Genomic DNA, 22956 nt, shown 5'->3' with positions numbered 1-22956 from the left:
AAAACAACGTATTGTAGGCCAGTAGAGGCAGCTATGTTCCTCACAACTCGATCACCCCGCGTTAGAGGAGGGGTCAAACTGAGAGAGAGAGATGAAACCCAAAACCACAGCTACCACGCGTACCTGTCAGTCTAGTGCACCACGCCTAGGAGCAGACGCACTGCTTCCTTTCTGCGTGCATAATTTCATTGTGCAACGAGAAACCGAGCTGCACCGACAGGTGACGGTAGATGGCAAAGTGGAAAAAAAAAAAGAAAAAAAAAGATATAACAAAGACATCTTGACGCCCTGCAGCTCAACGCCTTTGTAGCGAGTCTTGAAACAGAACAGAACCCAATGATTTCCCCCAGGTAGCTGGTTTAAGGCACCTAGCAGCAAAAACAGAGTATCCTGTCTTAAGTTATAGAAGGCGAGTCAACATATATCACAACACAGCCCTAAAATATACCTCGGACACGTTCCAACCAACACATACATGTTGCATAAGTCTCATCAATGTTAACAATTAAGCAAAGGGGGGAAGAGGGGGGGGGGATGTCTGTACCAAAATAGAATGAAGTCTGTGAGACTTGAGTCCTGACAGCGGATGGATTACCGCTATCCTCTCTTCTCCTCAGACTTCAATTATGCTCGACACTCGTGGTGCTCAGGGACAGAAGACATGATATGACTTGCACTTACTCATTCAGCTCCACAAGCTGTCGATTTGACTAAGGAGGTGCCGGGGACGGTGGGAGTGGTATTTGAATGCACTGGGAGCTTCGGCGTGTCTTTCCTCCCATGCCTCGCACTTTAGCAAATAATTACATAACAGTCAACTGATTCCTCGACTGCGTCGCATAGAGGAAAGCGCTGACAAGGGAAGACTCCTGCAAATAAACATAGTTATCCTGTTCTGGGACCAGGAGCAGACATGCTGTTATGGCTGTCCAGACTGCCAGAAGTCGCCATTTACACAAGCCGCTCATTTGCCAGAAGCTGAGACACAAACAAAATTATAGAGAGTGCAAATCAGTCATCTCACTTGAGCTTAAATTAGACAAAACTTGCGTTTATTTGTGAGAACAGAGATGTGGAGTACCATCCCTCCCTCCTTCTAAAAAAGCATCAGTTGAAATCTTACAATGAGGTCATAGCTGGAGCTTCTATTTTGAGATGCATTAAGCTCACAGAAAAACTAAACTGCTAAATAATTGAGCTGGAGCCTCTATCATAGCCAGAGCTGAGCTACCAGCTGCAGTGGCTCATCATGGCCTGACAACATCAGGGAGGTCACTATGTTTATGATGTCAGGCCACTGAATTCCCAGCAAAGATGGTTCATTTTAGCAGTTTCACCAGAAGGCATTTTGTTAAAACTGTGTCATCTAACAAAGTGAATTGAATGGATAATTCGATTCCCCTCAAAGCAGGAACTTTTCTGTGTCGCTGCGTTTGACTTTCAGTGTCAATTTTATTTTGTATTTTACAGTGTCCACCGTACTGCCACAGCTGCAGCGTGATGCTTAATGTTTGATCTCACGGATCTTTTTATATCCCTTTGGCTGTGAATACCACAAAGGCCACCTGTTTTTCAGCTGACTTACACAAACCCAACAGGATGTTTTTTTTGTTGTTGTTTTTTTACACCGTGTACGTGTATTTAAACCAGGTAAAGCCACAGGGAAATGCACTCTAAAGACAACATGACATTTACTGCATAGGACTTGGTTATGTCACGCTGTAATTGAAACCGTCCCATCAAGCGGTCAGACTCCCAGTAACGCGAGAACGGTCTGGCATTTCTGATCTATTGGCACAGCGGAGTACAAACACGGTAGATGGCAACGCCGAAAAAGCGCGTTCAGTGTGGAAGGGGGTTTGGCTCAAACCGTGCGCCAAACAGACAAAGTCTGCGTAAGACCGAGATAAAGACTAACCGTAATTCTCCCCCTCCATCCTGGTGGATCCGATGCGGCCGCAGGCGTCGCCGTCCGGGGATGTCTCTCGCCCAGCGCCCGTAGCGATCCGGATACCTGCCGCCGTCCTTCCTCTCTCTCTCTCTCTCTCTCTCTCTCTCTCTCCCTCCCGTCTCGTCTCTTCTCTGCGTCCGCGCAGCTCCCAGTCTACAAACTGATTGGCAGGCTCTCACAGACGCAAACTCACTTAAAATGTGCTACTTCTCACCTTGTTGTTATTTTTTTTTTTTTGTTTGACCGTTTAGGACGCGCGTGTGTATGGGCGGGCGTGCGTGCGTGCGTGCGCGCGTCGCCGATGTTGGCTGGACGCTGGCGTGCAGCTTCGGAAGCCGGTTGCACATGCTGGCCCCTCCCATCCCAGATGTGATGTCACGCTCTAACTTACGCTTAACTTTGTTCAATGCTCGGCGGATTTGTGTAAATTTAATGGGTGTAAGCTTTGCAAATTGCTTGGGAGATCTGCAAGCACGCGTGCAACTTAAATTTTTTTTTTTTTTTTTTTAATGTATTTGTTCGAGGTGGGAGAAATACTTACTGTACAAACAAACTAAACCTATTCAATTTAAGTCTTAATAAATAGCTTACAAGTTTTGTTTTTAACCACCGAGTTCAATTGAATTCGACAAATGAAGAACGGAACCTTTCATTTTTACCCTAAAAGTAACACATTAAATTAAAACAAATAAATAAATAAAAGTGCAGGAAATTGCTACCGTATTTTATGTTTTCTTCTGCCGCTACTTTTTTTTTTTGGCCACTTGGGGGCGGCAGAACACCACACTGACACATCCTCACATTTTGAGTTGATATGGAAAACCTGATAGCAAACTGTGGAAGGCTACATTAGTGCCACATAGCCAACAAGTCCAGCAATTACTGAGCAACAGTAGTCCAATATTCACTCTCTTTAGCTCCGCTTTTGGTCTCTACCAGCTCCTGATGAAAATCAGGGCGGCGGTAGATAATAGGCCTTCCATTTCGCGCAAAGGCAAGTGCTGTAGAGTAGTATTAATGTTCGATCGAGCGTCCATTAACAACAATATGCGTGAGAGGGGATCAGAGCAATAAACTGGCTGCAGCAATGCTAAATAATTATTACATCCCCGGCTACGGCTGGAGACCTGTTGCACGGTCAGGTGAATCCGCTTTTATCTTTTAAAATGTGGCACAAGTTCAATTGCTCCAACTATGAATCTACGTATAATTCACAGTAATATATAAATCACAGTAACAAACAATCAACATGTCAATTTAGAAGCTGCATTGCTGTAAAATCCCCTAATTTCTACGACACCAACTGCTAACCTAAATATACAATGTATAAATTACAGGGGGGAAAAAAAAATTCATAACAGTGGAAGACAGAAAAATCCACAATTGGCTCACAAAAGTCACAACTTTATTGCACCTTTTCAGTTAACTATAATGGGGTAAGAGCTTCTTTCAGTATGAAAGGTCTCGTCCCTGGTCGGAAAAGGTGGTGCAAAATATAGAACCATTAATGCAAACTTGTGGGCCGTCCATTCACTTTGGTAAATGTTCCTCTGTGTCAGTTCGAGAGTCACCATCCTATGTCGATTTCACAGCCGACAAACATGTCCTATGGCAATTAGGCGGCCGTAGCCTCTCTGGCACTGTACACACTACAGTGACATAGGGAGGGTCTTGCATGAAAACAGACAACTCTCTTATACACAAATGAACAAACACACTTGCAGATAAATTCTCAAGTTAACATCCACCAGCTAATCCGAGTATTAGTAGTACATTATAGATCTGTCTTTTCTTCTTTAAATTACATATTTATAACATTAAATCCTACACTTTTTTTTTTTATAGCCAATTCAAGGCAACATCTCTAGAATTAAAAGAAATGCGTGGGCAAATCTTTACAACATTGGAGGGAAACACAGGTAGCACAAGATGGACTGTACAGTCTTCTACACTTGCAAAGCATTTTGTTATAACGTTAGTTTCTCTACGCATCTGTGCCCACATTGGTGCAAGATGATCCCATGGTTTCCACACCTGAAATACTTTGTATAAAACAGTTTCTACAGGATGTACAGGATGTAACATGGTGGTCCAGCGAGAGGGGGGAGGAGGGAGGGGAGGGGGCGGGGGGGTCACTATGATATGAAACGGGGGCGTCTGATCAGAGATGAAGACAGGAGGTCTGGGTTCCTGAGTCTCAGCCCAGTTTCTAGGTGACCAGCATGACCGTCAGAAAATTGCATAGAGATATAAGATACATGGGGGGGGGGGGAAAGAAATTATCATCATGTGGCAGTCCCATTCTAAGTGCCTGAAGTAGAAAATTCAACCCTTTTATTTCACAATGGTGAAGAACAGTTTGTGGTGAGGTTTGTTACAGGGAACGGGAAGGTCAAATCTCCAGACCGAGTACTTCTGAGTGAAGGACTGATGAAATGAGCTACATAGTTAAATAGCTGCACAGTAGAAAATAACTGCTCCTGCCTGAGGTCCTTCAGAAACCCCAACCTCTACTCTGCAAATGCACATTGCACTATGAGCTGTTAGAAAACAATAATGTACACGTAAACGTAGATAAACCAGTTTAAACTGTTTATACAAGTTAGCAAAGTGTTCTGTTGTGGTCGAACATGCCTCAATGTTCAATTTCAGATAAGTGGACTTGTGAACAAAAAAAGAAAAAAAATAAGGGTACAAAACCAATATCACAGAAATAAAAACAAATTCAGCGCAGTGATTTTTTTTTTTTTTTTTTTTTTTTTTAACAAGTTTAGACATGCATCTCTAAACCTCAATTTTACCAACAATATGCAGGTAAAATTTGGTCTTTATAAGCCTCTTTTCCACTGCCGGGAACGTCTCGTCTCAACTCGGCTCGGCTCGACTCTTATGTGCCATTTCAGGTTTTCCACTGGCCTAAAGTTGTGAATAGTAGCCATTACCTGGTACTATTTTTTGACATCACCTCCATCGAAGTTCCATGCGAGATGAACAGAAACTAAAGGGTAACGTGAAAACACTGGGCAGATAGAATTGTCAGTCACTGCGGCACTGTGTGCACAACACAGGACATCCTGCAACCACCACCGTTAACTAGCCAAGCTACTATAACAGCAGCCATTTAAAAAAAAAAAAAAAATTAAAAATGGAATAATAATAATATTAAAAAAAAGGCAATCAACAAAACCTCATCATAGACAACTGAGGTGGTGTGTGGTTGCAGACAAAAGAAGTGTGTCGTGTGTGTGTGTGTTGCGTTGAGGATTAAGTCACGGTACTTTAAATGCTGCGTCGTCACTATAGTGGCGCTGCATTGAGGGGGTACTGTCTGAGGCGGAAAAATAAACCCAGAGAAGTACCTGGTACCAAAAGCGAGAAGAGTTGAGCAGTGCAGAGTCGATACCGGCAGTGGAAGAAGGGGCTGAAGAACAAGCCATGAGGCACAGACACTGGAGTAAAATAAAATTAAGAAAAATAAAAAGGTACAAAACAAGATTATATTTAAGAAATCTAAAATAATACAAGTTTGAATTAATAAACAATTTTGGATCTTTAGAATTTGGTATAGAATCATTTCAGGTGAAGGATTTCAAAAATAAAAAGGTCACATTTTGTTTTTTTTTTGTTTTATGTGAAACTTGCATTATGTCTGCCCTTATGTCTGCAGAAGCAGCACAAAATGCTCTTCGAGATTGTGTGCAGTTTTCAACACAAGAAAGCCAAGAGAGTTACAGCGTACCCTCCGCAAATAGGATAAATCTTATTCTATTTCATAGTGGCCGATTAATTTGTCAACAACCGAGGGTCCAATGATGCCATGGTAGTATTTCATGTGACAAGAATGTGTAAGGGCTTTCTGCTAAATATTAAATGCATAGAAAAACTTGAGCCACTCACTGCGGCATTTGGATTAAAAGGAGTTATGCGCGACCAATGAGGACAGCATTTCATGTCTATAAAGTTTAAACTCGGGGTTGAGGGTGCTGTCAGTCAGTCTGCCGTGCTTCTTTTGGCACTGATGTCATTCTGGATTTTGGGAAACTGAAGTGAACATAAGACAGAGGTGAGAGGAGAGAAAACAAGAAAAAAAAAAAAAGAAAAAAAAAGAGAAAAGGTACAGAAGTTTGGTATACAGTATTGTTGTCTCAATTTCCAGTCAGCAAGACCTCAGCAGCAGTCTGGACTCTCAGCGGCGGACTCCAAAAACTCTCTTCCCTCCGAGCGTTACCGACCACTTATTCCTCCTGTCCTGGATCTTCTGGAAGATGCTGCTGCCACTTCTACACTTCTCTCTTTTATAGCTCTTCATTTTCTTCACCTGTTCATTCAAGTAAAACAAGAGGGGAAGTTAAAAGAGCCAGTGCCGGGTTATGGACTCTCAGCGCTGCCCGATCACGTCAGAAAGCAAATGTGTTTGTAGTCATTTAGAACCACCGAGCAGGACGCCGGAATGAGGAGCCGTCCGTCATAAAAGAGGACGAGGCGCTGTATTGTTTAAACTAAAAATACCAGAGACGCAGTTCGAAGCAATCTCTCGTGGGAGACACAAAGTGTTGCAAATAGATGTAAAAAGCTTCTACACTGTCAGACTCCACCCAGTATGCAGGTCAAACACGCCATAAATAGAAGCACACTTAAATCATTGTGCTTTTTAAAAAAAAAATTTTTTTTTAATTAAAACCCAAATTAAGCATTTCCAACCATATATCCATGACACTACTCTTGTAATCTCTCGCGTTCATTTTTCCTCACCTTTCCCCTGTCAAAGTCTTCGTCCCACTCATCGATTACAGTGTCATACTTGGCATTGCGGACATCTTCAATGGCATCTCTACTGATAGCAGAGACCTCTCCATCCCAACTGAGGACTACATCAGAAAAAGAAAGAAAAAGAAGAAAGACTATAAATAAAAACGTATTAATGCTAAACACTGTGGAATTCAAAGCGTCGCTGTGCAGACATTCGGATGTCCACGTCACTTGGCGTCTCACCGTCGGCTCCGTAGGCTTTATCCGTGGCGTTCTTCAGCAGCTCCTCCACCACACCGCTCGTCCTTTTCCCGTCCCAGGCTACAGGAGCAGCGCGGGTCGGAGCGTCCCCTGAAGCGCTTCCATCAGCCGCCGGCGCCTGGCTGCGTTTGTAGCCATCCTTCACTTGGCTGTCCCACACCACCACCGTGGCTGGATGTGGAATAAAAAAATTAAAAAAAACAACCATGAGAAATAAACATAGAAGGAGCGGTGATTAAATCTGGCATCTCAATACTGCACATCAAACTGCTCTAAATCAAGTGTGTGGATTATAAGTTTCCACAGCATAAAATCCGCGCTCACGTACCCGACTTTTGTTTGCTCATTTTGTCGTTCTCTGCCGTGTTCTTCTTGGCAGGGGGCGCCGCTGCTTCGGGCTCGGCGTCGGAACAACACCTGCTCTCCTCCCACAGGTGCACCTTTTCTTTTAGCCTCTTCTTCATTTTTAATTTCTTTTTCAACGTTATCAAATCTCCTGTGTCATTCTGAGTGCCTGTGGTCGTCATCTCATAAGTGCTAGATAAGAGATAAGAGGTAATGAACGTGTAAAGCCATAAAGCGGAAGCGTCCGCCTTGCCTGCATTTGAACCGTCCCCTTTTTATAACGCTGAACAAATTAAATGGTTATAGAAAAGAATACCTGATGTCAAGTGCTTTATGAAGAGCAGACTAATAACAAAAGACTTTTGAAAACACATTTAGGAATGTACTTCTTTCACATAGTCTAATCAGTATGTAGCTGTAAGTATAAAGAGAGTTCCTGAAGGTGCTTTGCATGTGGATGAAAGCAGTTTGACGAAAGAGCTGGCTGGTTGTTATAGAAACAAAGACAACTGTCCTGCATTTCCAAACAATGAGCTCCACATTAACTTCAGACAGCAGGTTTTGAACAAAACAAACAAAAGCACACGAAACATTTCAACCGACCTTTCTGATGCAGAGCGTGTAGCAGCCAAGTCCTCCACAGACTCTCCCAGTTCCACCACCTTCTTTTTCTTCTTCTTCTTCTTCCTCAACAACACAGAGTCCCTTTCCTGTTCGCTCTGATTTGACTCACGCTGCGTTGCGCTAGATGACTGAGGCTTTTGCTTTGGCTGTTCTGCATCCGGCTGTGACGTCAGACTCCACATGCCCCCCTGACACCAATCCTCGTCCTGGTTTGATGTGTCCAGATGAGATTGGACACACTCCCTCTCCTTCATTTTCTCTCCATCCTCGTTCTCCCGCTTTCGTTTTTTCTTTTTCTTCTTCCTCCTCTTCTCGCTCGCTGACTCCACGGGGCTGGACTGCGTTACAGGAGCTGGCGTTGTGACTCGCTCTGTGTTGACCTCCACCTCAGAGTGTCGCCGCTTCTTTTTCTTCTTCTTCTTCTTTTGGTTGACATTTTGAGCCGAGGGGTTGTTGAGGTCTGGTTCTTGGACCACAGAGTTGAGGTTGTTGGAAGACTTGGGACTCTTTGGGCCTGGACTGTGAAGCCCGTTGGTTTTCAGAGAAAGGCTGGCATTTGGTTTTTGCAGTGTGGAGAGAAGGGACTGTTTCTGAGGGCTCTGCTGTTTGAAGGATCCACTTGAGTGGGCGAAAGGTGATGACTGGACTTTAGGTGAATGAAACGGACCGCCTCTGGGAGGGGAACAAGAGAAAGACATCTGAACTGAGTGGGTCTTTTTTTAGCGCCGATATTCAAATAATGCATTTCCCATCAGGTTCGCACTTTGTACCTGTGAGCGTGAGTAGGTGAGCCAAAGGTGAGGGAGTTATGTTGATTTTGATGCATGGGTTCACTGGATAGCTGGCGTGGCGAAGGGGGCGGAACATCAATGCTGCTCAGACTCCGGCTGCGAGCCTGCAGTTATCGACATAAATAAAAACTTGGTGGTCTAAAGAAAATAGCCATGAATGTGACAAAAATAAGGGAAGAGAACAAAATAAGAAAATGGGACAATTGAAGGGATGGCAGGAAAAGATGGAGGGAGGAAAACAAAGAGGAAAGGGTATGGCAGAGAAGAATTAGAAATGGTTAGAAAAAAAGAACAAACTAAAGGAAAAGAAGACAAACTCTAAACAAGTGCTAACGTGGTTGATTAGACAGGTACACAGGAGAAATAACATTACATATAAGAGGAAAACTCGCAGAAAAATGAGAGCTCGTGTCCCTTATTAGAATTACTCATTGGAATTAATGGTAAAAGTTTATGATAGCAGTGTGGAGGGACACAAGAGGAAGCCAAGTTCTCATGAGCTTGCACTAAGACAGGAAGTGGTGCAGCTGCTGTGGATGGGAATGAAGTTCACCTTCTTGGCCGACAGGGCCAGTTTCTTGGCAGGTGGCGGTGACATGGTGCTGGTGGCTTCGGCTGTGATGTTGTTGAGGGCCGGGGGTTTTATTTTCGCCGTCTTCTGCTCCTCCGTGCTCTGAGAGCGCTCCACGCTCCTGGCTGGAGACGCCAGCCCGTTGGAGCCTTTCCGAGGCGTGGAGGGAGTATCTCCTACTGGAGCACTCTTAGGACCGACGCAGTCCTGGCCAGAAGAAGGACAGTCAAAAGGTTGTGGTCATGCTTCTGTGCATCCACACAACCAGAAATATCCGTGATGCAGCTTCTTAAATTCCATAATAAGGTCTATACCAATGTCTGAGCTGTTTGCAAAGTTTGCACTGACTAATATTAGATACTCAGACTCGTGTTCTAGATATCAATTAGGCTGTTATACGCACAATCATAGCTTTTCACAATACATATTTATTTACAGTCGAGCTCAAACACTTAATAGATACCTCGGTTAGTTTTTCTTTATTTTATGTTACTGTAAACAAAGATCAACTGATAATTGAAAATAATCGCAGCTCGGATTTTTATGCTGAGGGCATGGTAATATTAATCAGTCCAATTGCTTGTATGCATCGGTTTTTCTTCACTGCAAGGATTTATATCTCAATCGGAGTCTCAATACTAGTCTTGACAGTAATTCCCAGCACATTTTCGTTGCTCTCTAAAAGATGCTATCAGATGACAAAAGTTGCTTTAATCCTGCCTTTGAAATAAGATTTGTATTTCTGCTTTTTTTCCCTGGAAATCGTACCTTTGAGTCGGTGGTGTCGGAAGAGGAAGAGTCAGACAAAGACTTAAATGAGGTAGACGCTGCCATGCCTCTGCCCTCGCCACCTTGTTTTTTGTCTCCCTCCGTCCTGCTGACCCCGTTGTTGGAAGGGGTCGGGGTGCTGCTGCGCGACTGGCCCTGGCTCTGGGGAGAGGGCTTCTTCAGCTTCTTAAAAGGTTCCTCAATAACCGTGGGCCCACCCGGCAGCTTCGGTGGACCGTTGGAGGATGACGTCCAGTTGGAGAGTCTGGGCTGTGGCTGAGTGCTCACACCATTCCTGGAAATGGGCAAACCCAAACCACCATCCATGGACTGGATCTTGCGTAGCTGTGCAGGCTCAAGTTTCTGTAAAGGGAGTTAAACTTTCATTAAAAATACAGGATTCAATCCAAATGTTAAAAGCTGCAGAACTGGACATACGCTTTCACAAACGGTCCCGTTTTGTTATACCTTCGTGACCTGCGGGGAGGAGAGAGGCCCATTCAGGTTTGCCCTTTTCATTTGTTCAGATGGTGCACTATTCTTCCCAGAATGCAACATGCTCTGCTTGGTGGTCTGCCCATCTGCATTCTTCTTGGTTTCAGGGATCCTTTAATAGACAAACAAATACTCCAGCTTAATGAATTATACATCCAAGAGGTGCAGAGAACACCTTTTTGATCTCTTGCAGCTCTCGCTGGTGTCTTACCTCAGGTAGAACAGCACATAAGCCTGCTGGTTCAAGACCACTTTGATGTTACTCGAGTGCACCATTGAATCATTCATTTGGTACCATTGTCCGTTGCTCGCCTAAGAAGAGAAAAAGCAAGCGATAAAATTGAAAAATAAAGCAACTGCATGCCTACTACAAGTCAAAAACTTGATGTACAAATCAGCTGTGAAATGCATTAATTGATCTATTTTTATATTTATTTACAGATGGATTATAAAGAAAAAAAGTAAATCGAAAGAAGTGCAAGCACAGTTAAAGCAGTTACAGAATTACAGTATCAATTGGCAAAATACAACATAGAGGGATCAGAGGACAGGGATGTTATATCTATGACTACTCAAGGTGTTGATAGGCAACAGGAAGTTGTTAACTGACAAATATTGGCTATTGAGTTCTCCATACATAAATCCACAAGATATAACAGAAGGAATTGCAAGACACTTATGATCTGTTAATTACTTCAGGTTTTTATTTGACTTTTAACATCATTGTTTTCATGTCAGACAAAACTCTTTGAAAACAAGATGTTCCGTTACATTATATTTTTATATATATAATTTTATTTTTAATAAATACGGATGTACTGATCGCCTTACCTTGACATAGCAGTAGTAGTGGCCAGCATGACAGCTGTAGCCAGAATGCACCAGGACAGCGTAGAGGCCGTACATAACAGGGTCGCCTGAGCTCTGAGACATGTAGGGGCGGATGTTCAGGAATTCTGGGTAACCGACATCCTGAACAAAACAACATAAAGAAATGTGAGACACACCGAAGAATGATGCAGCTCTTTCAAACGGTCAAACGGTGTCAAGAGTCTTTGTTAACCTTTGTTATTTTCCCTCCGCTGAAGTTGGCAAACCTCTTCAGTGAAACAGTCAGTACGTTAGATGTTCGATGGACTGTAAAGCGCTTGGTTGCCGGCACTTTCTTTTTGCACCTGGAAAAAAAAAAAAAAAAAAAAAAAAATGATGAACTCTATAAGCATATATTAAAAAGCAATATTTTACGCCCTGCAGACTTCCTTGGACGTAATCAGATTACATAAATGGAGCTCACTTGGCACACATGTAGGCATTCTCTCCACTCAGTACGTCTGGTTTGACAAACAGTTCCAGGGCTCGCACGATGTTTGCTGCTTGCTGAAAAAGACAAAACCAAAGCAATACTCGGTGTTACTGACTTGGATACGATTTGCATGGAAATAAAGCTCATACAGAGATCTTGTGTTACATACCCGGATCTCAACAGCAATGTCCAGGTACGGGTCGTACGTGTCTGACACACTTTTACAAATAGAGCATTTCACTGAAAGACAAAATAAAAGCACATCTGACACCTCTGAGGTTGCTGCAGAATAAATCACATTTCTTAAGGCAACAGGCTGAATTTTGTAATATATTTTACATAAGCCTCCATTCCATTTACTGTAAACACAAAACTATCAACAGCCTCTGACTGTAATAAACATAAACTGTTATAAACTTCAAGGTCTGAACTAAGGGTCATCAGTTTCTGGGCCAAACACATAAAGGAAGCCCCACAATTTTACAAACTGCTGCTTAATCTGAATTTGATGCATTCTGCAGACATATTTAACAGGAAAGTTAGACAACCATCATGAAACGCTTTCCTAGTACGAGTACATATAATTCAAATAGAGGACATTTACAGTTTACAGAAACAAACTTAGCCTGGACTGTGTGGAGATTCAAAATAATCTTGAGGGTCAGAAAAGCAATTGAGCACAAAATATAAATATACATGCTAAATAGCAAAAATGATTATGTTGTAAAAGAATTGCATACATTTTGGGGACGTAAGGAAACTTAAACGTAGACCTTTACATGTAAATGAGCACCCGTTATATTCACATAAAGCTCATTAAACCGACCACCACCAGCCAAATCTGTTTGTATTTCACAGTATAGAGTTTTTACATCTGATGTGTGGTGTGACATTCCCACACTGGCTGGGTGAATGCATACTGACCATGCTCTATCAGCTGGGCATCACACTACAGATTTCCACCACTTGAGCCGGTTAAGTTAAATGGGGATAAAATAATTAAATCGTGTGGCTCCTCTAAAACGTGTTCGGACCGAATGCATCGAATTCTGATTGGGAAACAAATCATTTTGCAGGGCTGCAATGCTGAAAACAATTCATCCAGTTTTACAGCCGCACAAGTAGTGACTGATTAAGCTACTTCAAAGTCCATGACACAATATGGGTGCACAGTGTTTTTGTAATTACTCTCACTGGCAGAAAGGGGGAGATAAAAGTGATGTACTGAAAGTTTGGGCCAAGAATAGCTACAGATATGTGGCAGCTACAACCATTTCCATGCATTGTTATGAAGATGAGTTGAGCTACATCGAGTCATTTAATCGACACTGACTTGGACTCGGTCTGGCCTGTGAGGATCAATAATGCAACACCAGAAGCACCACATGTGGACATTTATAAAAGTGCACAGCTCTCCAGGCAATTTTGTTTCCTATTCTGTTAGTGAAAGAAAAGTCAATACCTCTTGACCTGAGGTAACCTCCAAAGATCTGGTGGACCAATGTTGTGGCCTGGGTTTGCCTGTCAAGCCTGGGAATAAGAAAACAAGAATGAAAAATGTTAACCACAGCAAAGTTTGAAAAACAAATACTTTTCATTTGCATAAAGCCTTACTTTGGGTAGCCATTCAGACAGGCTTTCTGCATGGCATCGATGGTATACCGCAGAAATTCATGAGCGTCCTCTTGGCTCCCAAAGCGAAAATGTCTGGCAATTTCTGTGGGAGACAAAAGGGCACGTCAGATTTGTGCTACTTCAGTGTTTCCAAGCCGAGAGCATTCACTAAAGGCACTACCGGACGAAAAAGTTCTGGGTACTCCTGAGAGGAACTACCTACTGGGCAGCCCCCCTCCCCCCCCCACACACACACCTAAATACCTCCCAGGGTGTTTTTCCTGTTTGCATTCACACTGCTGTTGGAATTGCTGAAGCTGGCCAGTGGTTGGGATAGCAACATCACTTCTGCACGTATCAACAACAACTGGACTTCATTGTCGGTCTGTTTATTCAGGTTTTATTCTGTTTTTTTAAGGTTAACGAATATCAGCTGTTGTTTCAACAGCTCACATTTTAACTTTTTTTTTTTTCTGGCATTTGCCGATGGTGCTTTAACTTATGCGTTCCAGCAATCATCATACAATTATATCACAATGGTTGCTCTTGTGGTGGGGAAGTACCTACATTAACTTGGAGCCCCCGCCCAAAGAAAGCCACTCAAAACAGCCCTCTAAAGAACTATGATCACCCTCAGCTCCTGCATTGCAGGAAAAAAAAAAAGAAAAAAAAAAGAGGGGGATAACTTCCTCCAACAGTTCTTAGAAATATGAAGTTCCTACTTTTCCAAAATCTCCTTAAATTGTGTGCTTTATGGCATTTATTTATGCTCCAGCCACACGTAATGAGACAGGGAGGTTCGGAACACATCTTTCTAATTAGCAGTTATTGTTGATTAAAAGTTAGTCAACGTGCATCATTTACTGGCATAGAGGGAACTGTTCCTTATGTAAATGTTAACCATTGACTCCACAAACCATTTGAGTGTTGTCAAAGAAGTTAACGAGACGTCGTGGGGTTTGACAAAATGAGTAACAGTGCAGTGTTTCCCATAGATTGAGAATTTACTTGTGATGGTTGGTACGGGGAGGGGATTATCGGGGCGGGGGCATCACTCCGCCTGTATGTGAACCAACTTTCCGGATGTCGCGACAGATTGCTCGTTTTACGGCCCTTACATGCAAACGTTTGTCATCATCGACTGTAGTGAAGAGTAGCCGCACTTTTGTACTTTTATTCTCCCCGCCGCTGCCTGTAGAGCTGGCGGGTCTCTGTGTGTCTGAGCGTCTGCTGCAGCGCGGCGGACCGACAGGTGTCCCCCCCCTCCGATCGCTCCCGACACAGATCTCGCGTCCTCCTCTCGGACAGATTAATTAACAAATTAAAAAAAAGGCGGAAATGGGCAGCAGAAATGTAACTGGGCGGCCGTCAATTTACCTGGGCGGGGCCGCCCAAGTAAAGTATACGTATGGGAAACACTGCAGTGTGGCAGCTACAGCGGCATTAATAACAATCCCTCGTAGTGCAAACAGTCTAAAGTAGAAGATGAGTAAAAAAATTTTAAAAACGCGTTCTAATTCATAACATGACGACTTCCAATCAGACTTTAAAAGAGAAATAGAGAGTCCAAACGGATATAAACTCAGGGCATGAGGGGCACATTTATTCAGTTATAACAAGTGATGATAAGATCAGTTAATACATTGTGACGTTTAAGGAGAAGTCCTTCATGGGTACTTACAGCTGACCTCTAATGTTAGTGCCTCACACATCTAAGACATGCAACTGGAACAATGACCTGATAGAAAGCTTGTGGTCACTTAGTGACTTCAGCAGACTGGCGTCTCATCTCCAGTAAAAGTCTCATATTAGAGCTAATGTAGCTCTCAACACGTTGTCCCTACTGTTGTTTCCTAATGGAAAAGGGGAGAGTATGAGCTGTCAGAATTATAATGTGGTCATCACCACATTCCCAGCATAGCATCCCTGCGCATTTACGACAATGAGTCACCCCAGAGTGGGAAAAAGGAATAAGACACTGCGCTCTAATGACCTGTTTCCAGGCACTTCTAGGAGAAGAGGCAGACAACATCTTGAAGACGGTAAATATAGGCATTAAATCAGTGTGTCGTGCTTTGATTTTGTTTGTGAAACCACAGCTTTGAGATCCTGGGGCAAATCCTAAAATCAGTTGCAGTAAGCCCTTTCGATATGTGATGACATGGCGCTGTATTTGTATTTCTCTTGAGGTCGTGCTGAGCAAGAGGTACGGATGTTGAAATTTCATTGTATGCATTTACATTGTTCGAGCTGTAGTGGCACATTTCTAGCTGCAGGGGAGGCCGCCAGCTAAATGAATGTAAAGGTAAGCCGCAAAAAAAACCAAAAAAAAAAACGTACATCTCCGAGCCCAGGTGGAAAAAGGAGAGAAGCAGGTGGCCTGTACAGTTTTGTGCTAAAGCTGCTCCTCTCAGTCCGCAGTCACAAGGAGACCGGGAGGGCATTGGAGAAGGGGGGAGGGAGGAGATGAAGAGGAGGGTTGGTGGAGGGGGGGTGGTGAGGCAGAGACAGAAAAAGAGGCGCAGAAGGTGGAGACGTGATTGCAGCAGCACATAAGGAAAGGAGCGGGCAGGTAGGGAGGTAGGGAGGTAGGGAGAGTACAGCACAGTATCTCACTATGTCAAAGTGCAACTCGCACGTCATCCCTTCTGTCTGCGTGGTATTCACTCACTACCTGCAGTGTCACCGCTCCACTTTATCTACCGCAGTCACTGACGGCCGCCGTCACACGGGACACTGTGCATCATAGTACCTCTGGCAGTATTCAACATAACAAAACAAAAAACAAAACAAAATCTGATGCCGGTGACTCCCGGTGACACAACCTACATCTAAACCAGCAGGCGCAAACTGCTCAGACACAATCAAGCAGCATCTTACTTTTTAAGTCTCTGATGAAGGAGACAGGCTTGATGGCATTGCCCGTGTTGGCGAAGGCTTGGATGATGTGGTTCTGCATTACACAGATCATGCAAAAGCCCGACTGGTGACCTGAAACACAAATGAGAGAATCAAACTCACTTGCAAACTGGAAATATGTCATTGTGACACTCAAAAATATACATTTTGGAATTTCATTCACTTTATAATGCTGATTAAAAATCAATCTCAGTGGTCAGTGTTAATGCTAAATAAATTATTACAGACCATCAGAAAGTGGTAGTTTTTCTTTGTAGGTAAAAATACCAGAGCTTCACCGATACTGGATTTTTGGGGCAGATACCGATGTCAATATTAGGGAGAAGAAAAATTCATATATCTACACAGCTGTTCATATTCTTTACATTACGTCACGTTCTTTTGAATGATCCCTCACGAGTGAACATCACCCACTTTTGACACTCATGACAAAAATATGTAATGGAGGCAGGATATTTTACATTATTGCCCACACTGATATCAGTGCACTGAAACATTAAACTTCACTGGGCAATTTACAATCATAAATAACAAAACTAACAAATCTCAATTTAGCCAAAGAATCTTTTTCTGCATATGATCCGTAAAAAATTAAGTTTTCATATTTCCTGGCCAGGCTCTAAAAAAATACACACAGTAAACACATACAGCAAAAACATACCGAGTAAATACATTAAAAAAAAAAAAAATTAAAAAAAAAAAAAAAAGCCCTAAAAGGAATTTGCTGGCTAACTGAAGCTGCTGTTTTTTGTTTTCTTCTTGAGCTGCCTTGTCTTGCATTCAGTGACAGTCAGCCACATGTACCAGCACATAGACCAGGTTAGGGCAGTTTCCAAAACTGTGTCAGTTGTGCATAGTTTTAAGACAAGTGTATGTGAATGGGGGGAGTAAATTTGGCAGCACTAAAGAACACGATTCAAGTACTCACAGGCACGGCTGTGCTCCTTTGAGAGTAAGTAGTTGGCAAGTGGCGGGGTGTAGGTGAGACACTGCACTGTGGAGTTGAGGAAGCAGGTGTTCCCGAGGTTGTGGAGGCCGGCTCCAACCCTGTACACGCGCTCCCACTTGAGGGTAAGCTTGTTCCCTGGAAAGAGCATCTTCTGCGGGGCGGGGATCCCATCGCTCTGGCCCCCCACCACGTTCTCCGAGGCTGAGGGAGGAGCACACAATTTTGTGAAATGGGTAAAGGGTTGGTGTACAGAACAGAGAAACAAACTCCACTCAGTCATCAGTTTGTGAGCTTACCTTGCCTCTTTATTTGAGCAGGCTCTGCAGCCTTCTGCCCCGTTGCACCCTCAGTCCGAGGATTGAGGATCACATACTTGTTCTTCAGGCTGTCTAGTTGGTAGGAAAAACCCTTGCTAGCAGGCTCAAACTCTATTTTCTGCAAAAGGACCCTCTTGGCGGAAGAGGCCAATAGCTTGTTGAGGTCCCCCTCATCGCCGGTCTCCTTTCGACCAGGTTTCAACGCCTCTTTGAGTTTATCCACTATCGGCATTGTTGGAACATCACTGCAGAGAAAGACAGATTGAGTGTCAGTGTCTTCACAGAAGGCCGCACAAAACATCTAACAAAGCTTGTCGAACCAATTTCCCCAAAGGGATCAATAACATGTCATCGTAGCAGCGGCAGTATGTTGGTACGCAAGTGATGCCGTTAGTGATGAGAAGGAGGTTACTTCGGTAAAAGTGGGTGGGTCTCTCTGCTGTCTGGGACCAATGTTTAGAAAGGGGTGCAAACGGATACAACAATTTTTTTTTTGGGTGGGATGGAGGCGGACATTTTGCATTACTGTAGTATCTGTGTTATATAAGTGAATTTTACTGCATGGGTGGCCTTCTGCCGGCGTACACGGGGAGAAACCTGCCAGCGGGGTGCGCTTTACGAGTGGACAAAAAGAAAATGTTTGAACGCGCACCCAAAGCATTTCTGATCGGTATCGGCGACATTGAGCTACACTTTGCCCTAATCCTGAGTTTTGTGTTAACTTTTGCACTGGTGTCATAAACAGAGAACCCAATTTTGTGTTAGAATGCAGAAGTGTAGCCTTTCACGTGGCATATGCGCAGCTAAGATGTGTGCATTGGGAAAATATCACAAAATGGAAAGAGAAGAAGCATAAAAGTCACTTGAAACGTCTGCAAGGTGAACACTTTTGCATGTTCTCAGCTAAGAAATCAACAACCGTGTCCTTTTGTGCTTCAGCAGGTCCCTCTCTACGCCACATATCCCGCCACATATCTCACAAGAGATACAGTGTAAGGACTGGGTGCATCTGAGGAGCCAGCTGGGTCTTGGCAGCTGTCCTCACAGTTATGCAAGATGTCAGACGTTGGTAACATAGGGTGGAGGGAGTGTATTGGATAGGAGGCAGCACGCATTTAGAGCACATAAGGTGTAAGCAGCTGCTGTTAACTGCCAGATCACATTTCTACAACACAAGTAGTGTATTGTCTGAATCAACACTTTCATTGTTATTATTGAATGCTTTTCAGTAAAACTGTACATCTGGACTATCAGTGATGAGAAAGAAACAAAAAAAGAAACAAAAAGAAATTGACAAAAAGTTACCAAGATGCTACTTTAAAAAAAAAAAAAAAAAAAAAATCTAAACATTCACCATTGCTGTCTGATGTCCCTTTAAATACAGAGAAGCTCAGTGCACCAAAAGGACCACAACAACCGTCTGCCAGAATCAGCTGAGAAGGACCTCTAATGTGTTATTTTCTGCTAAAATATGTTCACTCCTGACTGAACAGTGTGTAAAAGCCAATCCTCCAGTCTCCTACCGCCTCAATTTACACAGTTAACCGAGTGCCCAAACACAACAAACCTCCCTTAAAAGTGAAAGCATTACGTCACACGGATGTTACACTAAACCGCCGAAAGCGCAGCGTTTCATATACGAGCCGTGCCCGTCAGAGCGAGCGGTGACGTCACGGAGAGGGAAGGAGGGCTGAACATGCATTGTATATGCACAAGGGCACGCTGACCTTCACATGCTGCTGATACCGATACAACTAAGAACGACACAGCCCACAGGGACACAGCCAACTGCAGTGATGCAACTGCGAGAGCAGGCAGCAATGTTGATACACTGACCACAGCATGGCTGTTTAATCAGATTATGTCACGTTCACTTGTAATCGTATATGTGCACTGAACACAAGACACTTACTCATGTTTATGTTGGTGGTTGGAATGTCTTGGCAGCAACACTAATAATACCCAATCTTCTGAAATCATGCCATTAAAGGGGCAGTTCTGTTTTTATTTGTCTCAAATGTTTAAGATGACAGGAGGTGTTCACCAGTAGTGCTATCTGTGGATAGGTATAAACTCAGGCTAATTACTAATATCCATTATATTAAAAAAAAAATCACGGTCAAGTGAGCAGAACCGTCAGCTAACATCTAAGGCTGGGGATCGCTCAAATAGTTCCTCTATCTTTGACTTCAATGCTGCTCCTTAAACGATACATTTCCAATTTCATCATTTCTGTTTTAACGAAAAACAGTACAAAGCTTTTTTGTTGCAGTTTACAAGGAGCAGAGTGAAACCCAGGTTATTTTCAGTAACTACAATTTACAGTGGTCCCCTAAAAGCCCCACATGCAGACAATTGATGGACAGTAGAAATTACAGACATCCCTACAACACCTCAAAAGCTGCATATGGTAAAAAAATATATATATATCATTGGAAAGAAAAAAAAAAGAAATTCAAAGAACAGTTGATGTTTTTTTCTCACCTCGGGTTGCATCTGATAATAGCTCAAGTTCTCGAATCACTTACACTCGTTATATTGTTTGTTTTTACAGACATTGATACATCAGTAGAAGAGTCAATATTTTGTTCTACTTGTAGAAAGACACCTGGCAATGCGAGTCAAGTATACAATTTGGCTTCTTTTTTTTTTTACACATTAATATAAAAATACATTACTTGTGTAGGAGATGAGCGCGGAAATGATGTGTCAATTACTCTATTACACAATCAATACAAAATTAAATGAACAACTATTTTTTTAAGCAAATAAATCTAAAATTTGCCTATTACAGCTTCTCAAACATAAAGACTATCTGCTTATCTATTTTCACCATTTTAAATTTTGTTATAGGATTAAAGCTGCAACAATTAATTCATTGATTCATTGATTAGTTTATTGAAAGAAAATTAATGGCAAGGTACTTTCATGATTGATTAGTTGTTTTGAGTTGACTAAATGCGCAAATACTCTAGAGTCCAGCTTTTTTTTAAAAGTGAATAATTTCCATTTCCTTTAGCCATCAGTAATAATAAAGTGAGAACTTTTTGCTTGTGGACTGTTGGTCGAGACAAAACCAGACATTTCAGGCCTCGCTTTGGGTTTCGGGAAACACTGGTCAACATTTTTCACCCTTTTCTGACCATTCAAAAAGACAAAACAATTGACTAATTGGGGAAAATAATCAACAGATAAATCGATTTAAAAAAAATAATAATAATAATAAAAAAAAATAATAATTGGGTTTTAGGCTGTCATTTGGACAAACGAGCAACATGAAGATGTACAGTTATGGGATATTGTGGCATATATTCAACTACTTTTGGCATTTTAGACACAAAGCACTTTTGCCTTGTGTTTACATGACTGGAAATCACACAAGAATAGGATGACTATACCTAAATAACTCGTAATTTAAAAAAAAATATATATATATATATCACAATCATTACTGAGAAAGATCCGAAATAAGACATGTCAATTAGTATTTGGGGATTTTGGGATTATTCTTTTGCCCAGATAAAAGAGTTTTGCATTCTGGTTATTCTGTAAGGTATAACAATACTGACACTCCCGGACAATATCGTATCGAAAAGCTAAAAAAAAAAAAAAAAAAGATGAACAATTGCCCAATAAATCACAAGTAACAAGAACTAGAAATATGAGCGGTGGACTTTATTCGTGTCACCTGAAGGGAGTCCAACGCTTCTGCTGTTTACCTCCATCATCACTACGTTGGTTTTAAACTTTTTTTTTTTTTTTTTGTCCATACAGCTACTCATCTCCTCGATATCCTCAGTTGCCGTGTTTCGGTGTATTTCACGACCTGCTCCGCGGGGCAGCCCCCCCTTGTTCAGCATCTGGACTCAACGCTACGGGCCAGTCATCATAGCTCCAATGCTAAGGCTGCTAACATCAGCCACAGCTAATGTCGACCAGAACCGGTGCAAACAGAAGCATAATCCGTCGCTATCTAAACTTCCCCCCTCCCCGATATGTCATCGTTTATCGTCCTCCTCCTCCTTTTTTTTTTTTTTTTTTTTTTTTTTTTTGCTGTGTATAGTTTCGTCTTCCGTCTTTCTCACGCTTCACAGCAGCGGTAGCACGTTAGCAGCGAGCTAACTTAACGTGGCGAGAGCCTCCAGCAGCTCCCGAGTGCTGCAATGTGAGTTAGCATCTCGGCGTCCAGGTGGCTAACAAACCCACCACACACACACACACACACACCACCACCTCCTCCACCACCACCACCACCTCCACATCCTGTATTATAGTTCAACGACATCCACGTGGGAACACGCGGCGAACAGATATCACGCGAACGAGCGGGTTCGTTCACTCACCTTTACGTTCAATCGCCCGAAATACTTGACAAAACAGCGGTGTGCTTCCTCAGCTGAAGCTCTTAGGTCTGGTATTTTCGCCCATGCTGCATTATGAGAGGGCGGAGACGACGGTGACCGACGGGCGTCGCGGACCAATCGGAGAACAGGTCACGCCGTAACCGAAAGGTTCAGCCAATCGACGGCTTTTAAGGTGAGGCGAGCGCTGTCGGCGGAGAAACACACGTGACTTCGAGGCAGCGCTGTTTACCATTTGATGCGATCGACACGATGTATGTTCACGATTTCTAATGTGACAAACAAAGCACGCTGGGAAAACACGTCAGGATTGCATCGTTGTGCTGAAACGACATTTACGCGTTTACGTGAAAAGACTTGGAGGAAATAACCCGCTCTTGTGGGAATTTCCATGTTGCTGCTGCCCACTGTATCATAATAATAATAATAATAATAATGATAATAACGTCCGTGGGTATCACACAGCCCTTAGCAGGCTTTTGAAAAGGGTTTAGTTGTAATAGCGTCATTAAATGCATGCACCTTTTGAGACGTACTGCAGCTTACCACGTTTGTATTTCATTTTTTTTTTTTAAATAATTTGACTATATATAATATCTATTTTAAGACTAATTCAATTATCTATTTCACGTTGTGAAATTCAGAGATCACCATTGACAACCTGCTCATCTGTGCACATCATTGACGTGAATAGGCTCGTGGATCTGTGAATGTCACATGTTTATGTTGATTCCACTAGGCGGCAGCATGTTACCATTATAGTGTCAACAGTTCTTCGTACTGCCTGTTAAATGCTGATTGTGGAAACTATAGAAATGCTAGGAAATACATTGTGTATATTTTATGTTCGTATATGGCAAACAAAGTCACTCTGAATCTTTGCTGAATCCTTTATAATTAGGGGTGACCATGCTTGCGGTATGTACTGATGTGAAAAC

General features: G+C 42.7%; 2 protein-coding genes across 5 annotated transcripts in view; both read right to left on the bottom strand.

Moving 5' to 3' along the window:
- The window catches only part of LOC138623400 (cytohesin-1), a 149695-nt gene extending 147655 nt beyond the window's left edge, over window positions 1-2040 (bottom strand). Inside the window, exon 1 of the mRNA XM_069702916.1 lies at window positions 1919-2040. Coding sequence (XP_069559017.1) covers window positions 1919-1937 — 19 coding nt within the window. The 5' untranslated portion in view covers window positions 1938-2040. The remainder of the gene's footprint in view (window positions 1-1918) is intronic.
- A 1299-nt stretch (window positions 2041-3339) lies between these two features.
- Window positions 3340-22092, bottom strand: usp36 (ubiquitin specific peptidase 36). 4 transcript variants are annotated; one of them, XM_069702867.1, is made up of 20 exons: window positions 22001-22092; window positions 17637-17902; window positions 17320-17541; window positions 16353-16463; window positions 13473-13575; window positions 13321-13388; window positions 12028-12098; window positions 11850-11932; window positions 11619-11730; window positions 11387-11527; window positions 10767-10867; window positions 10529-10667; window positions 10061-10423; window positions 9275-9499; window positions 8701-8825; window positions 7910-8602; window positions 7290-7498; window positions 6944-7132; window positions 6704-6819; window positions 3340-6269 (listed from the first exon to the last, which is right to left on the bottom strand). In XM_069702867.1, exons 2-20 carry the CDS (start codon window positions 17887-17889, stop codon window positions 6138-6140), a joined length of 3456 nt encoding a protein of 1151 aa, XP_069558968.1. In that variant the 5' UTR covers window positions 17890-17902; window positions 22001-22092; the 3' UTR covers window positions 3340-6137. The 4 variants fall into 4 exon arrangements, with proteins under 4 accessions (XP_069558968.1, XP_069558969.1, XP_069558970.1 ...); XM_069702868.1 differs by lacking the exon at window positions 22001-22092 and adding an exon at window positions 21332-21809; XM_069702869.1 differs by lacking the exon at window positions 22001-22092 and adding an exon at window positions 21346-21809.
- Between the last annotated feature and the right edge of the window lie 864 nt (window positions 22093-22956).

Source organism: Brachyistius frenatus, unplaced genomic scaffold, assembly GCF_029030835.1.
Source record: "Brachyistius frenatus isolate BFR_SWC_R1_liver_20210118 unplaced genomic scaffold, ASM2903083v1 Contig_43, whole genome shotgun sequence".
NCBI classification, from domain to species: Eukaryota; Metazoa; Chordata; class Actinopteri; family Embiotocidae; genus Brachyistius; species Brachyistius frenatus.
The sequence above is the reverse complement of the archived record's forward strand: the minus strand, read 5'-3'. Positions and strand labels throughout refer to the sequence as shown.